This window comes from Eretmochelys imbricata, chromosome 1 (assembly GCF_965152235.1).
Source record: "Eretmochelys imbricata isolate rEreImb1 chromosome 1, rEreImb1.hap1, whole genome shotgun sequence".
In the NCBI taxonomy this organism is placed as follows: Eukaryota; Metazoa; Chordata; order Testudines; family Cheloniidae; genus Eretmochelys; species Eretmochelys imbricata.
The window spans coordinates 125,105,768-125,123,066 of NC_135572.1; the positions used below are offsets into that span (position 1 = coordinate 125,105,768).

General features: G+C 38.2%; 1 protein-coding gene across 5 annotated transcripts in view; it reads right to left on the reverse strand.

The window, feature by feature from the left end:
- The window catches only part of PPP2R3B (protein phosphatase 2 regulatory subunit B''beta), a 91,107-nt gene that overhangs the window by 21,826 nt on the left and 51,982 nt on the right, over positions 1–17,299 (reverse strand). For all 5 annotated transcript variants that reach the window (XM_077815143.1, XM_077815134.1, XM_077815117.1 and 2 more), the window contains exons 3-8: positions 9,736–9,921; positions 8,379–8,482; positions 7,571–7,673; positions 6,556–6,630; positions 980–1,066; positions 348–504 (exon numbers count right to left, since the gene is read on the reverse strand). In XM_077815143.1, the coding sequence (XP_077671269.1) occupies positions 348–504; positions 980–1,066; positions 6,556–6,630; positions 7,571–7,673; positions 8,379–8,482; positions 9,736–9,921 (712 nt within the window). The remainder of the gene's footprint in view (positions 1–347; positions 505–979; positions 1,067–6,555; positions 6,631–7,570; positions 7,674–8,378; positions 8,483–9,735; positions 9,922–17,299) is intronic.

Genomic DNA, 17,299 nt, shown 5'->3' on the forward strand with positions numbered 1-17,299 from the left:
TCCCAGATCTCTTTCACTATGGGGGAGAGCAGGGCACATCAGATTTTCTGTTTGTAAGTCAACTTTCCAATCATGAGAGGAATGATTTCTTAAGATGACAATAGACACAGCGTCGGACAAAGTACTTCCAGAGCAGCTGCAAGATGTAAAGAGATGTTTAAATTAAACTCTTGGTCAAATGTGCAGGATTACAGAATCCAAAACCACTGCAGAATTTGTGAATGCAGAACAGCGTGTAGGCGCTAGATATTCTTAAAACTGTATATGAAGTGCAGTACAGCTTTTCAGTTAACTTTTACTTATGGTCTTAAAGCTAAACTGGTTAAAAGTTGTTCCATGTGTCATACCATGATCATTATGCCGGGCTAAATCCTTTGGATCAATATAGAGGTCATGGTCGGTATCCAGCTCCCAAAATTTGCAATAGATGACATAGAAGTGCTCATAAGAGAAGTACTCTGTCAGCTGGTTAATATCAGCTTCTTCTTCCAATAATGCCACATTCTATTATTAGGAAAAAGAAAGTCTCATTAAAGAACCTGCAAGATGCCTGTTGGTCACAGCAACAACTGGAAGGATGAGTGAAAGTTCTCATATCATCAATGAGCATCACTAATCTCTAACAGTTTTTCAGTGGAATTATTTTATTTTCAAAGACCTTATGCACAATATAGCATGCTAAGAAGATTTTAATAAACTGAGTTGAAAGCTAAGGTGCTAGAGAAAAATGCATAGTAAGGACAGCCAACTTTCTGCTAAGTGAGAGACAAATATAGCTCTGAACAACATAGTAATCTAAATTGAAACAAACAGTCTTGTATTAATAATTGCTCCCTTGAGAATCAATGCACTTTAATCTTCATTGAACTGGGAAGAAGCAAGAAAGCCATCTTTACTTATGCCCTTTTAAGTATTTAACTTAATAAAGCTTTTAAATGAGCAGAAGTTATATTTACCTTGCAAAATTTTACATAAATACCTGCAAAAAGCTGCTTTTCCTGAGTTCATTACACGTGATTCTTCCAGACCAAGACCTATTTACTGTATAAAATATCCTTTGTATAACCTACAAAAGAGAGAGAAATTAAAAGTCTACTTTTAACTATCTGAACTAAACAGTGTACTGTTCCAAGTTTTGGTTAAGTGTTTAAAAATACCTGTGTACAAATGCAAAGAAACAAAAATATGAAATAAGGTTCTGCAGTTTACTGCTGTATTCACTTCCCATTGTTTATTACTATTGCTCAATCTGCAGTATTTGGTCATCATTATCCTCAGTCTTCATCTTCCTCCTCTCTTCATCTGTTGAGGCCTGGGTCCATTCCTCTTTTTCCCTCTACCTTGTCTTAGTGAGCTCATCCTCCCATTGTTTCAGATACTATCTTTCCAGAAATGATTTCCAACTCTCTCTACTCAATCTACAGATATCACTTAGACATCCTTCAGCTGTCCCAATATCCTCGATTCAGTGCCACAAAGCCATACTTATTTCCTCCTGATCCCTCTCCAGCTGTCTCTCTCTACTGAGAACTCCAGCACCCTTCTATTCTCCCAGCATTCTTTTAACATTCAGTCTTGACAAATTCTGCTACTTCTGTATCACTAAAATCCATCCTTTACCTCACTATTCCCATTGCTAAAAAACCCTGGAAAAACCTTTAAAATGTCCATGCCCTGGCTTCTCTTGCCTCAACTACTGTAACTTTATCCCTGATCAACTTTCGCACCTCTGTCCCATTTATTCAAGAACCCCATTGCTGATATCCCCTTCCCCTCTAATTACTCCCACCAACTCATTTCATATATCCCTCTCTGGGTTTCTGCATTTTACTCTATCACACTGAAAACCTCCCCCACTACATCCACAACAGCCTCCTTCCTCATGCTTGCCAAGCAGCTTTTCCCTTCCAAATACAGCCTTCAGATCTAGTATATCCAAGATACTAGTTCTACCCGCAGCAAGGATTCTATTCATGTAAATTTAGGTTTCAATTTTACAAATGTACGGGTTATCACTTATCTATTATGCCATCCACGTATCTAGTGCTTTAAACATAAGACAATATTTCAGCCCTCCAGGATCTTAAAAATCTAAATTAGAAATCACAAAACTTGTTTATGTATTTACACTGTAAATTTATGTTTGAAAAATGCATAACAGATATTTCCTGGTTCGAAGAGTTTACAATTTAAGCTAAGCAAGAGGCAGACAGGATATGGAAGAATAGGTCAGGAAAAGAATGTGGTAAGAGAATTACTTGAGAAAAGATCAGAAGGAAAAGTTGGTTTGATACATGTATTTTATAGTATCATACACTTTATACTTTTAGCTTAAGAATGGTCTTAGAAGCCTACTGTAAGAAGGTTCAGTCCAAAGAATGTGAGATTTTTATTTCAGACACACCATTAAAAACGTTACCTATCTGGGACTTGAAGTCCCAGGTTATAAATCCATCTATATTACTAAAATAAAGGCATGTCAAAAAACCCTATGAAACAGTCCATCATACTTCCATATCAAAATTAAACTGGCTTTGAGTCATAAGTAGAGGGCATTAAGTGAGTTACTGATATTGTAATCATGAAATTTTATATATAGTTAAAGCTTCAGCATACAGCAAGCTCTGCTGCTCTTACTTTGAATTGGAACAGCTGGTTTGATAAGCCTAGAAAGGCCTATCTTACTTCTGAAACTTAATTAGTTCAGTCTTAATTGTGTGTTTAGGGAAGCCCATTTTTGGCTTAAACTACAAAGCAATTTTTTTCTAGCAAAGTTCTGCCTTAGCTTTGCAGTTTAATCCATCTGGACATCATTACCTCATCTGTTACACATCTAACTGGTCTAAAAAAAACCCCCAAAATTGAATGTTTGCTAGAGACAACTGGACAAGTCTTAAAATTTGGGTCTCTTAAACAAACCAGAGCAGAGAATGAGTAAATATAGTTTGAGACTTGTTTGATTTACTATGCTCAAGATTGCAGTTGCTGCTGTACATTGGCTTTTTTTTATTGTGAGAAGGAAAAATTGTGCAAAATAAACATAACTGTTGAAATTCTAGAGATATGTTTAATTCCTATGGAAGTTGCCTATACAACCCTTGTGTCAGTACAAATACTATTTCTACAGATTAGCTTTATATTAGCCTAAAACGTGTGTACCAGTCCTTACTCCTAGACAGAGCAATTGTTTTAAACCTCTGCCCAGCAGATGGGTCTGCCTCCCTCTGAGGTACTGCTCAGATGGCATCTTACCCAGAAGTGGAAGCGGAACAGTAATTAGATTTCAAATATTTAATAGTGAATTGGTGTGAGAACCCACTAAGAACTCTAACCTACAACTTTAATTTTGTGAAGACAACATCCTCCAGACAGCTTCCACCCAGCAGTCGGATCACTAAAGCTTCAAGAAGTTACTTAAACAACTCCCATTCAAAATACGCTTAAATACAATACTTAACAAAAGGGGAGATCAACAGATCTATTTGTTATCATTCAGATAATTACAGGGCTTAATTTCTTTAGAAGCATGTAGTGGTCGGCAGATGCTCTTTCTTCTAAAAAGGGACAACAGTGTAGACCGTTTTCTTATGTCTTTGATAAGTGGACTGATGTTATGGTTCCCTTTTCAGAGAGAATGTTCATAGCAGTTTGGGCTTCTTTTCTAGGATCTTGATATGAGGAGTTCTTTTAGGGGCAAAAGTAAGTAGTGGAAAATTCATTAGCTATCCCTACTAACCAACTGCTAAGATGAATTTGTCAAATGTTATTTCAACCCAGGCCTCCCTAAGTAAATATGTTCCTCAACTAAAGAAAGGACTGGGGAATGAGAGGATTTAGCTGCTGCAGCCCTCAGAAGGAACAGTAGTTTTTCCACAATTCAGACAAACCACGCTCCAATACAGTTGCCGAAGAAAGATCATCACAGATGACATATTTTCTTCTTTCTCCCCTAGCTTCAACCATATCTTTTGAGAAATAATTCATCTAGGAATTGCTATGGCCTTGCTGGTGAGAGACAAAAACTAGTATCAGCTCTTAGCATGAAAAACCCAGCAAAGCAGTTACAGTGTCATCAGTTCTCATTAATTTATTGAGAGTCCCACAACTTTGCTACCTGTTGGAGCTCTTGTGATGACATGAAGAGCTCCTTGCCTCATGTGACTTGGGAGCAGGTGCCTGCACGAACTCCCCACTGCTCCATCCTCCAAGCTCTTCTTGCCCCTCACTCACCCTGGCAGTTCTTGTGGTGACCTGATTGCAGCAGGGAGGGGTGGATCAGAACAGGCTTCTGGAGGTGACTGACTGACTGACCTGCATCCCCATCTTTTTTGGCAGGCTACCACGGGGGGTGGTTCTTTCGTCATGCTAGACTGCATAAGCTGGCTCAGAAGTACAAAGCTCAACCCCAGAGCAGGCTGTCCCTCTGAAGGTAACCCACTATGGACAAGGAACACCCACCCACCACAGCACTGAGAAAAGGCTTTTGCTAGGGACCTGCCTTGAGCCTCCTACTCCTATACATTAGGTGTCAACTGGAAAGGAATCCCTTCCTCCCGCACATCTCCCTCTGTCTTGAGAAGGGCAAAGCAGAGTCCTCACGCCCCCACCCACTGCACCCTACTACTATGCAGATACAACTGAGCCCTCTACCCACCATCCCCTGCTGCTCTGTGGGGCAGCACATTATTTTCTTGAGGCATTTTGATATACCAGGTCTGCAATGGCTACACACTTCCTCTCTCAGCAGCTTGAAGCAGTACTGGCCCTTATTGCTCAGCCCCCAAAAGCACCTCCACTCTACCTTTCTGCAGGGCTTCTCCTGACCAGGAGTTAGAGGGTGGGGGTATGGTATTAAGATCTCAGCATATTCCCCTACAACCTCCAATCCTGACACAGCTTCCTGCAGGAGAGAACAGGAGCAGCAGCAGGCACAAAAGGTAGCGGGGGCACCAACTGACTTTTGGAGGGCATGGGGGAGGAAGAGGATGATAGTAGCAGCTAACTTTTGAGCAAGTAGTAAAGTTTCATGAAGCTCCAAGTATAACCCTTCCTTGTTGGTGAGAAAGTCTCTAATGTCACTCACATGATGTCTCCCCTCCATGTTCCCAAGTAGTGGCATGGAATCATATTGGGGAGATGAGTGACTTTCACATTGATGAGAAATGTCACATGGAGCTGTGCAAACTTTGGCAGTTAAGGGAACCAGTGGCTGTCTTGGACTTGGAAGGCAAGAGCTAGGGAGTAGACCAACAAGCACCTGCTCCACGATTGCATAAAGACAAGAGTAACTGCAAAAGGGGACAAAGTCTTCTTACTTTTGATAAATATGCAAGAGTTTGCACTACAGTGTTTCTAAAACACACTGCAAGTATGCAGAGGGGTTCAAAAATCAGAAGAGACTAAACCTCACAACTTAATCTTCTTAAACAATCTCTTGCTTTTTAGGCCAATCATGATTTTTGAACTCTTGGGGCTGGCAATACTACTATTGGTCTATTGGCGATGTCTATTGGAGTGGGGTGGATGAACCTGAAGACCTTCAACTCTGCACTAGAGTATGAAAGGTGCAGAAGCAAAGTTAATGTCTCAAAAGAAAGACTTCCAGATTAAATTTGTGCTACACCCAACTGTAGCTTATGTATACTGAACTAATGGATTTAATTTAGTTCCCAGAGGATGCTCGTTAAACTCAGTCACTGATGCTTGCTGACATTTTTTAAAAAAAATTGAATGCCCTTGGGAGGGATCTCAGACTCTGAAGATTGAAGGACCAAATGAGCACAGAGTCTGAAGCAACATAATCTCTAGAGTTTGTCAAATCCAGATCAGTAGTTGAGGGAAATTGATAGAACAGTTAACTGCTATTCATATAGCAGTTTGTGGACAGAAAGATGACTAGTCACAGAAGCTTAGAGCTGCAGATCTGGAACTTTTCATGTGTACAAAATTCAATTAAAAGGAAAATCATTGAACTGGGAAGGTGCAAGTAGCTTTAAAAAAGGCTTAAATTCTATCATGATCTCTTTACAATTCCATAATATTGTGGAGAACTTATGCATTATCTACTTGATAAAATCTGAACTTGAAATAATGCGGAAGTCATTTTAAACTTTTAGGCTTTTTTCATTACGAAGTCCAAACCAGGGTCAGTATTCTAACCTGCCATACATTGAAAACCACACCCAAATAAGCATCCAAGTTAACTAAGTAATTTGCTCTTCAGTAGAAATACATTAACATGTTCCACACAAACCATCTCCATTCAGTATTCCTCATTTCAACTGTTATTCAGTAAGCTCTTCTAACACGCTGAAATACAGAGAAACCTTACAACTATCGATTGCAATGACAAATGCTCTTCCTCCCATTACCGTGTCTCCTGAAGATTTGAATAGACTCAGTATCATGCACTAGAAACCTGAAAAGTTGAAATCAACAGAATACTTGTCTCTAGAGATAAGCCCATTGTGAAAAGGATGGTTTTACATATTTCAATTGACCTATTAATTAACTGTTAAATTGTATAAAAGTAATGTTTCTAAATAAAGCACTTACTGTGGTAATGTAACGAGAATGAAATTCGGATGCTTCTTTTAAAAAGGATAGGCCAGGATGACTATTCACCACATCCTATAAAGAGAGGGGAGGAAATGAAGTGCCAACTGGTACCCATTCTCACCCTGGGTATCAACTCATTAATGCAGAATACTACCACCAATTCCTTGAAAGAGCCATTCCAAATTCGATTGCTAAGCAAAGCAACCATTACTAAGTATAACAATTTGTAGACTGCCTCATGTAAACATCCCATGGTGATGTAAGTTTTCAAAATATCGTGACTTTTAAAAGCCATTCAACATGAGCTTTCTTAATTGTAATAGGGAGATGTCAGAAACAATAGGCAGAGGTGTGCAAATTATATGTTCCTTTCAGAAAAAAAACAACTTATTTTCCTGGTGTAGATGGGGCTTGATACATGTAACTAGTAAGAAATAGCACCGCTGAAAAATTACGGATGGTTTTCCATTAGAAATGAAGACACTCTATAAAACCACGTGGAAGTACACTAAGTCCAACATGGAAGTTTGCTTCTGGTCATTCATTAGCAAAACACTAAGACCTGTGACAGTCCAAAAAGAGATTCAACTGCCATTTTTCTTCTTTCCCCTCCCCAATAACTTCCCAGAAGCCCAAGAAGCACATCCTTAACACTACTATGTCAATCATGAGTTGTCATTCTTAAGGTTAAATAGGCTCTGACACATTAGTTAGTTGAAATCAAACATCAATTAAGAGCTATTGTAGTATGTGTAGGGTTTCTTCTTTTCAACTTCTTCCCTACATAAAAGTAGGCTATAAATATTTGTGACTGTAAAATGACTTGTAACAAGTTAAACTCATCAGATGACCATACAAGTTGCGTGCACTAAATATCAGTAACCTTTTTATTCATTCTCTTTACTAGAGTTACTCTATCAGTTAGGAAATTAAAGTTGTGCTGGTACAGCTAGTCTTTTGTTTAGCTTTGGAAGATACAAAGAGGTCATGATTAAATTAAATCGCTATGTACTTGTAAAAATGGAATGAAGTCTTCTTGCACCAAGTAGTTGCATCCAGGGTTCATCAGAAGATGAACAAACTTTGCAGCATCATCGTGGCAGGTCTGTAGTATTCTGAAATGCAAATATAAAATGAATTTGCATCATAAACTTTTTCTACTCCATTCAGAGAGGAAAAATGCTCATATTTGTGTTAGGAAGTTCTACAGCAGGATTTATGAAAAATCTGCAGTCTCAGAATTTAATCCCAACTCATTGATGTAACATGTGAGCACCTAAAGAATGAGTTACCATAATATAAAGGTAGGCATGTGGTCACAGTTTCTTTTGCCTACTAGTGATTTTACACAGCTCTAAGCATTGCCCTGGCCAATAATCCCATATTGCTTCCTCTCATACTAGACTTTAAGGCATAATTTACATTGTACTATCTTTACTGTACCTGCTCCCAGAAGTGGAGTAGTCAAATGAGAGGACAGTTTGAAATCAAGACCATAGTTCTCCTTCCTAGCCTCATTGATCCCAGAGAAAGTAGTATCTGCCCACAACTGTTGACATATTCCTGCAAATTAGGACCACACTTCTCAAAACCTTACACAGTTGGGACCACTAGGAACTTGTCATTAACCACACCACATTATATATCTTTACACAGCAAATATCAAGAATTTAAACTGTACGCATTTTTTTTAAATCCAGTCCACTCTGTGTTGGACTATTAGAAAGGGGTTTTGTTTGTTTGCAGGCTGGATCACATTCATAGCTTAAATATTACATTTAAATTAAGAAATACAGTACCTCAAAAAGCAACCTACTTACTTTCGCCACATTGCAACAAATTTATGAACTGAGACACATCCTGTTCGTTCTCCTCCAGCACAATAAAACAAGGGACCTTTCCAGTAAAGCGGGCATTCACAGGCCTGGAATTAAGGTGTAGAACAATGCAGACAGTCAGTTTATTGATTACTTATCTGAGCATTACTCCCTCTCAAAACACTAGCGTAAAATGAAACCTTGCTAGTGTAGTTGTAAGGGGGCATTATGGGAGAGCAAGACAGACACTTGTTTCGTTGCACACACTTTTACGGAAACCAGTGAAAATAAGGCAATTCCTGGAAGATTTAGTTTTTTGACAGGTAACCTTTAATTTGACCAACAGCTTTAGTCTCTACTGTACTGCACAACAAGGTAGATTTTCATGGTAAATAAAAGAAATTAAGGGGAAAAGTCATTTCCATTTATTCTTTTTTCCCCACAGTTGGGAACCATTTTTCCACTTGTACTTCTAAAGAAATGGGGGATTCACACATGAAAACAAGCATATGTTTACTGTAAGCAATCACAGTGTATGTGTTCCAGTGTTAGCCCTAGACTACTATGGAAAGATATACGGAGTGATCAATACAGCTCCCTTGAAAACAAAATATTTATCATTTACATTCCTGCTTCAATATTATATGGAGAAAATATTAAATTCCTCCAACCCAATTTGCTATGTATGTTATACAGAAGCAAAACAAGTCAGTCTTTTTAGATTGATAAACCCCATATTCTGACACTGCAATAAATCTAGTGACTACTGAAGGACTAAAAAAACCCTCCAAAGAAACAAAGCCATTCTGGATTCGAAGGTTTAATAACCTAAGTCCATAACTTTCTTTTCCTGTCTAAGGTGAGAAAGTTATCTAGCTTCTTTGTTTTTAGATGAGTAACTGGTTTAATTGTAGAGTTCTACATAGACATATTCAAAGTGATAACTCAAAATGCTAATCTTGCACCATGTAAGTAAACCAACTTAAAGATGCGCTTAAAACATCTGCAGTAGTACAACTGATTACTGTGAATGCACATGGCCAAATTTTGCACTGAGACAATGCTATCCCACTGACATCTATGGGACTGCACAAGATATAACTCAAAGAAAATTTGGCTGCTTGAGTTTGATGTTGAAGTTTATGGGTTTTCTCCAAAACCCACTAAGGTTAATGTAAAGACTCCCATTGACTTTAATGGGTTATGGATCAGGCCCCATATTAAGTAAAGACAATACCAGCCCAATTTAAGTTAACTTTTTGGAATTTTATTCATATCACACAACAGATAACATAGGAAAACCATTTGTTGCCTTTTTGTAGGTTAGTATACTGAAGTTAGACACCCAGTAAATCCTTACCTTTGCAACTTTGCCCATGTCTTCTAATCTTGCTCTCTCATTTGGAAACTGAGAGAAAGTTCTCTCTATTTTGGCAATCACTGCATCTATATTCACTTTTTCTTTTGGACATCCTCGGGGAAAATAAAATGTTGGAATGGTTTGGCTCAGTGATGGCGGCAAAGGTTCTTCTTTCTTTGTCTGAACCTAAATGGACAAATACATTTGACATACTGAGGTGTATCAAACTTTTTGCCATACAATCCTCCTTAGAATGAGACGGAAAAGCCTTTATCTTGTTTTGTATTAACTACTGTAACATATTCCTACAGAAAATTACATATGATGGAATAAGCTCTTTAAGAGTGAAGAGTGAAATTCCTGAAAAATTGGCATCTAGAACATTTCAGCCTTTTCAAAATGAATTCAAGTTTGACATAAGGAAAGCTATTTGGCGAAGGTGAGAATAGCGTTTCCCCTCTATCCCACCTCAAGTCTTCATCCAGCTTTAGAACCAGAACTCTAGCCAAACCTTTTTCTGAAGTTTGGAAGTATTCATAATTGTTATTTTCACTTCCAGTATAGCTTGAGACCAGAACAGCCCAAAATATCACAAGCAAGGCTGTTTAGAATTTCAACTTGTCGCTTAAGTGCTAGAATCATGTGAGATCGTGCTTTCACAAAATTTCCACCTCAGTTTTGTAGACTCAAGAGAGTCAGGTAAGCATGCAATCTTTTGTGTGCTTGCAAGCTGCACACTTCTTCTCTAACTCAAACAGTCATAACTGTGGAGAAAAAAGTTTCAGTTGAATCCTAAAAACAAGACAACTTTTCTTAAAATATTTTTTTAGGAAATATGTTCAGTATTTGTGTACTAATACTTCTGCACACACAAGCGCAAAGATATAGGGGTCTAGGTATGCTAGAGTAGTGTAATTAACAACTCAAAAATGACTGAAGTCCATAATAGGTAAATTTATTCAGGTAAGTGGTTACAGTACAGCTGTAGCTATGGTAAAAGGAGAATTTATCCTTTATTTGGTTAGTCCCATGAAGAAAGGTCAGTAGCTGAAAAACAAGTCAACAGGATATAAGGCAACAGAAAAATAAACTGAGCAAATAAAAGAATGTGTGTATTGGACAGCTCAATAATTTGGCAACTGAATACAAAGGCTTTCCTCTCTACGGTACAGATTCAAAACCAGCCCAATTTAGCAGTGACAAAAAGTTATTTCCCATGGTGGCCCATGATGAAATCAACGATCCCAGTGAATCCAAAGTCCATCTCAATTTCCTCCAGTCACAACTGGTACCATCTGACAGATTCAGCAGCAACATTAAGGAATGAATGGTAAAGACATTATTACCACCACACCCCTCAAGATGGTCCTTTCACAGCTGGGCTGAGGCAATGGCAAAAAACAGATGTCTATACTGCTGCCATCCATATTGAGAATGCCGTACGGATAAAGGATTTTGGTCCCCCAAAAGACTTCAATTTCACTGAGATATAATATGTAAAGAGGTTGAGTTAATCCCCTCGGATTTTTCTACAAATGAGCCAACCAATTCCAACTTTACACTTGCCCTGATATTGCAACTTCACTAAAAATCAATGCTAGCCTTTAAGTATGTCAGAATAAAAAAACAGAAAAAAAAAGTTTACTTGAGTTTGTAGTACTTGTATGCAAAAGTTTTATTTTTGTTGACTTGATTTGCACTTTTCAGTTACACCATAAAGGCTCTCTTGATGCAATACAAAAATGTAAAAGTCACATCCACAGAATCACCAAATAAAAACAAAAATACCCCAGATCTCAAACTAAAAAGACAAACATTTTTCCATCTCCAAAGTGGTGTTCCTGTTAGCACCATCAAGAGTGCAATAAACAATTTCTTTATAATTTCCCCCTAAATTTCAAGGTAACCACCATCACATCAGTGCTTGGGTTGAGCCTCTGACATAACTAGTCACTGAAAGCCTGTGCTGTTGCCCAGGTGTAATTCGTAAAAGCAAAATGGTTGAGAACTTGAAAACTGGACAGTTTCAGACAGTGAATCCCAGTGATTATTCAACCTGGTGATGATATTATAAACAAAAGGACATCTCAACCAGGTTGGAAGCTGTTTCCATCACTTCAAACTGACTCACACATTCTATACTTCAGAGCGACACCCTTGGAATATTATTATATACATAGCACGTTTTAATCTATTGTGCCAGCCTGGGGAGTAGATCTTTAGCCCTTCCCTCTCTATGGGACTGACACAGTATGTGCTCTCGGTGCTGTGTGTTAACTGACCATTTTTACAGAAAGACAAAAAAGGAAACAGGAAAAAAGTTAGAGTTGTGATGCAGCTACTTCATTCCTTCCCCCCCCAATCTTTGTTATTTCCCTAAGTAGCAGCTTTCAGCAAGACTGGCAGGTAGTAAAGTTCTTCAGATCACAGCTGTCCATTCTTTCTTCAGGTGGAATGCCAGAAAGTTATAAATTACTGTAAACTCCTTTAGTTAAAAGTTTCAGAGCATTAGTTTAAACAGTGTAAATTTAGTATAGAGACAAAACGAGATGTTTTAAGTCCAAGGTTAAGAAAGTGTAAAGACTAAGTCGCAAGACTGGTTTCTTAGCAAAGAAGGAAAAAGGAATATGTAAAAAGACTTAGAGAATGGGAAGATGACCCAGTAAAACCAAGCAAGAGAAGAAAATAATCAAATTGAAAGTTCTACAAAGGTTTGAAACAGATATTTTTCAAAAATTGTTCCTTCAATTATATAAAGTATACTGCACATCTGTTGTGCTACAGTGAGATAAATGGTAACTTTTTGGTTTACACGTAGAAGTTTTTGGATTTTAAAGGCTATCTGGAATTTAGAAAGTTAGCTTTGTACAACTAGCGATAAATCCTTTCACAGAACTGTTCTCTCCAGATGGACAAATTTAACACAGCAGGCATGCCCACTTCATCACAACAGAAGCTGCCTCTTCCCAAAACCACTCAACCATACCAGCATTTAATTTCTCCAAGTTAAATACTGCTGTGGATAAACTTGACGTTCTAGATTTGAGGTTATTTTGGTAACAGTAAAAACATCAGGTTTTGTTATACAAGTTAAAGTTATCATTAGTGTGCTATTTAAAAGACAAAACACACTAAATATGTGCTTCAATTTTGATGGTGATAGTTTACACATAACTGGTCCCTACTGTGAATATTTATATCAGAGTGATTTTGAACAGGAAGCAGCAAGATGTCTAAACAAGTTCAATCTGCATAAGAATTGGCACATGAAGAGTTACAAAACCTGGAGAAAGACTAACCCAAACTGAAAACAAACACCTTATGAAATAGTAAGGGAAAAGGTTATGTTTAAATATGATTTTCAAGTTAGGATCCCTTTCATGAACAGATTACAGAAGCTAATATTACCATGCACATTTGATTTTTTTATGCACTTGTTCAATTTTCTGAGAGCCTATATGGGATGCAGGCTTTTCTGTTTTTTTTTCTTTTCTTTTCTTTTTTTTTTTTTTAAAGAAAATAAAGTAAATAACTTTCCTTTGCACTACAGAGGAACCTTCTCTATTGCTTCAAGTTGGAAATGGAAAATAATGTAAGCCTTCGTACTTGTTAGTGATACATGAAAATGGATTGAATGTATAGTGTATCAATGTATCCTGAAAATGGAAAGAATGTATAGTGATAACATGAAGTGGAACTGAATAAAGTAAATCCTTTGGAAGCTTCCAGAATCACTGGTCTTATATTTCCCCACTTCCCCAACCAGGCAGCAACAATCATCTGCCTTGTTACTAAGTAGATTGTGGCCCTAAAAAGGAAAATCCACCAAATTATCTTGGCTATCTTTAAGGTCTGAATCCTTTAGCCCCTTTTCAGGGTGACAGCTGTAGTCCAAGAGCATGCTGAGGTCCTAAAGGCACTATGCACTGCTTGAAGAGTATTTATGGTTACTCTTTGCCCATCAAGCAAAATTGGTTGGTCTCATTTCCTTGTGGGAGAGTTGATTAAAGAGGGAGAAAAGGTGGTTTTGGAACAGGAAGGTGAATGTGTCTCACCTTTCAGTAATTAGAAATAGTCATCTGAAGGGTGACCAACAAATACAACTCCTTCCCCAAAGCGGTCAGTTTTCCTGAGCTTAATCTCTAGATCTTTGAAGCAGAGAAATACCTTCAGAATGTTTTTTTTTATGCAACTGATATACAATAGCCTTTTGGGGCTGAAGACTATGGCCACAGCAAGAGCTCAGCCCCAAAACATCCATGTCAATGCAATTTTCAACACCTATCATCGTTGGAAAGAAAGGTCAGGGATGGTTTCTAGGGCATACCAAAGAGGAAACAGAATGCTAGGACAGTAACTCCCCACTGACTCCTCAGCAGCAAGTACAAAGCATGCCCCTGGCACTGAACCAGACTACCCTGCAAGGTGAAGCAGCTGTATCAAAGCATTACACACTCTTATTTCCCTTGAATAATCCTGCCACAACTATTCCAAAGCCTCCTTTAGCATTAAGTAGGGGCACAGACCCAGGCTTCCTCATCTTCTAGAAGTACCGTGAGGGATGTTACAGAAAACAAAGAGCCTCCCCTCCCAGCCCCTTCAGCATCAAGGAAGTAGTATGCATTAAGGCCACCCTCACCTTTTATGCAACTGAATCTCTGCAGATTTCTATGAGCTGTTTTTGGAAGTGGTCTCAAGTCTCTAGGATGGCACCAACTCGGATGTCTCTTTAATCATCTTAAGCAGAAAGAGTTCAAGCATTTACTTCCCATCCTTATGGGTGCAGGAAGTAAAGACAACAAAGGCTGCACACTACCCTGGGGAACTATTTCCATTCAGGTACTAAGGCTGTTGATCCGGAATCAATAATTTGGAACAGAATTATGTACAACATTTAACTCCAGATTTCTTGATGGGATCAGTTACACCTACAACACTGAACACAAGGTCAACAAGCTCATACCAAAAATTGAACAGAAAAACCAAATTTATGGTACATTAGTTACAGCCAATCAAAAGCTGTAGGTACAGGATTGGTTTTTGCTTTTCTGAAGAAAAAAGGAAACTGCTACGAGTTTTGACCCTCAGTTCCACCTTTCAGATGAAGGTCAGAAGGAACTGAGGAACTACTAAAGTTGCGCTTCTTTGTATGTCCTCCCTGAATGAATGGGAAGGTTCACCTGGATGGTCCCTATGATCACTGCTTTCTAGAGCGTTCAGTGGGATGTCCTAGAGCATATGTACATCTTACCAAGAAGGAGCCATCCTGAAAATACTCAAAAGAAGGGCTATTTCTGTTCTAAATAAGACAACCTATTAAAAATGCACTTAGACAAAAACGGTAAGTTTAGAAAACCTGACCTATGAGGAAAGATTTAAAAACTGGGCACGTTTAGTCTTGTGAAAAAAAGACTGAGGGGGAGCTGATAGTCTTCAAACATGTTAAGGGCAGTTGCAAAGAGGACGGTGATCAACTGTCCTCTATGTCCACTGAAAATAGGACAAGAAGTAATCAGCTAAATCTGCAGCAAGGGAGATTAAGGTTAGATATTAGGAAAACTATCCTTATAGAGAAAAAGTTTAAATATATTTAAACTATGTTAGATATTAGGAAAATCTTTAACTACAAGGATAGCTAGGTACTGGACTAGGTTTCAAAGGGAAGCACTTGACTAGGTTGCCATCCTTGGGGGATTTTAAGAACAGGTTAGACAAACACTTGTTAGAGATGGCCTAGGTGTTTTGGTCTTGCCTGAGCACAGGGAGGATGGACTGACTAGAGGTCCTTCCAGTCCTATATTTCTAGGACTCTTTAATTCCACACAGATGGATAAAAATCCCAAATTACTGTCTTAATTCTAACAATTTAATTAATGTGGAATATTTGTTCACACCTAAAAAATACTGCTAAGAGTCCTGCTAATGGAAAGCATAAATTTGTTTGGATTGAAAACCTCATATGACATGGTTTACTCTTGCCGCTGTGACTTTCAGTTGGAGGTTATCCTTCATTTTCTTGCTTGTGCTAAAAATCTGTTTATAAATTAAACTACCAAAAAAGACTTGTTCAGCCAAGTGAGAAACTCCACCACACAACTTGCAAACCCACATACAATTATGAAATATTTGGAGCTAAAAGGAGATTTAAAAAAAGAGTTACATTTCAATGAATGATTTGCATGTCTTGAAGTCTCACAGTATGTCGTCAATTTGACATATTAACCTTTGCAATGAACATATGTAAAAGCCAGAATCAATAGTCTGATTGTACTGCCAAGTCTCCATTTAATTTAGTTTTATATTAATAGCCTGAGTTGCAATTCGCAATTCAGAAAGCCAAATAATAAGTTTCCTCTAAAATATGATCAGCTAATGATTTACGATTTCGTAATATTGCAAATAAGCTTCTGTAAGATTTACCTTGAAAAGAGAACATAAGATCGTCCCTTTAATACACGTGGTCAATTTTCACCCCGGCATACAAAAAGCATAAAGGCTTTGGGTAAATTCAGACTATAAAGTGTTTCTTTACTCTTACTTTGTAAAAGTGGTGAGAAGGTTAAATTTATTTATTTATTTTTGCAGGAAGTGGCATAAAGGCATTTCTTCATTCCCTTTGCTAGTTTCAAGAATATTCCCTACTCTTTGATAACATCTGAGAGTATTTGTGGCACCTGTGTATTCTCTGTGTATATATAAAGTCTGCTGCAGTTTCCACGGTATGCATCTGATGAAGTGAGCTGTAGCTCACGAAAGCTCATGCTCAAATAAATTGGTTAGTCTCTAAGGTGCCACAAGTACTCCTTTTCTTTTTGCGAATACAGACTAACACGGCTGTTACTCTGAAATCTGAGAGTATGTCAGCATCAGATGCATTACTCCTACAGCCCTTCAATAACACGAGGCAGGAAATACATCACATCATCAAGCAGGCTGAAAGGAAACATGTACATCCCCACCCACCCCAGAAATAATCTTCTGACCCTCTCTTGCCTGCTTAGTTTCTCTCTCCTCGTAATGGTAGACAAAAAATTCTATTCCAGCAGCAAATTTGGCTTTGAGCAAAACTGAGGAAGCAAGGAGATTAGAAGCCAGATGTGCCAGTTTCTAAATATGGGGGAACCAGCTGTTGCTTTCCGTTTCCTTAAGATGATTTTTTTTAAGGGGATGCTTATCCCAATCACTCTCCCAAATAGAGATCTCTGGATGTTACACAACTTGGACTGCCTTGGCTACGGTACACTTCTTTTGGTGAGACATGGATGCCTGCTCCTTCCCCTCCCTGCCTACTAGGTTACTGGGATGTGGAGTATTTGCAGCTGGTCAGAGGGGCCCATCCTATCCACCATTACCGCAAGACTTTAGAAATGAGATAACCCATTTCCTCTCCTTCCTGACCTAAAGTAACTTATTCTTGAAATCAAGAAAAGGGGAAAAGCCTCTTCTCCCCTATTTTTAAAAGGCTGTACACTTTTCAGGATGGCAACTCTGTGTGAGAACTACCACATTAAAGAAATAAATGCATAACCTCATTGAGCTAATTGACTAAGTCTCAATTGTTTAC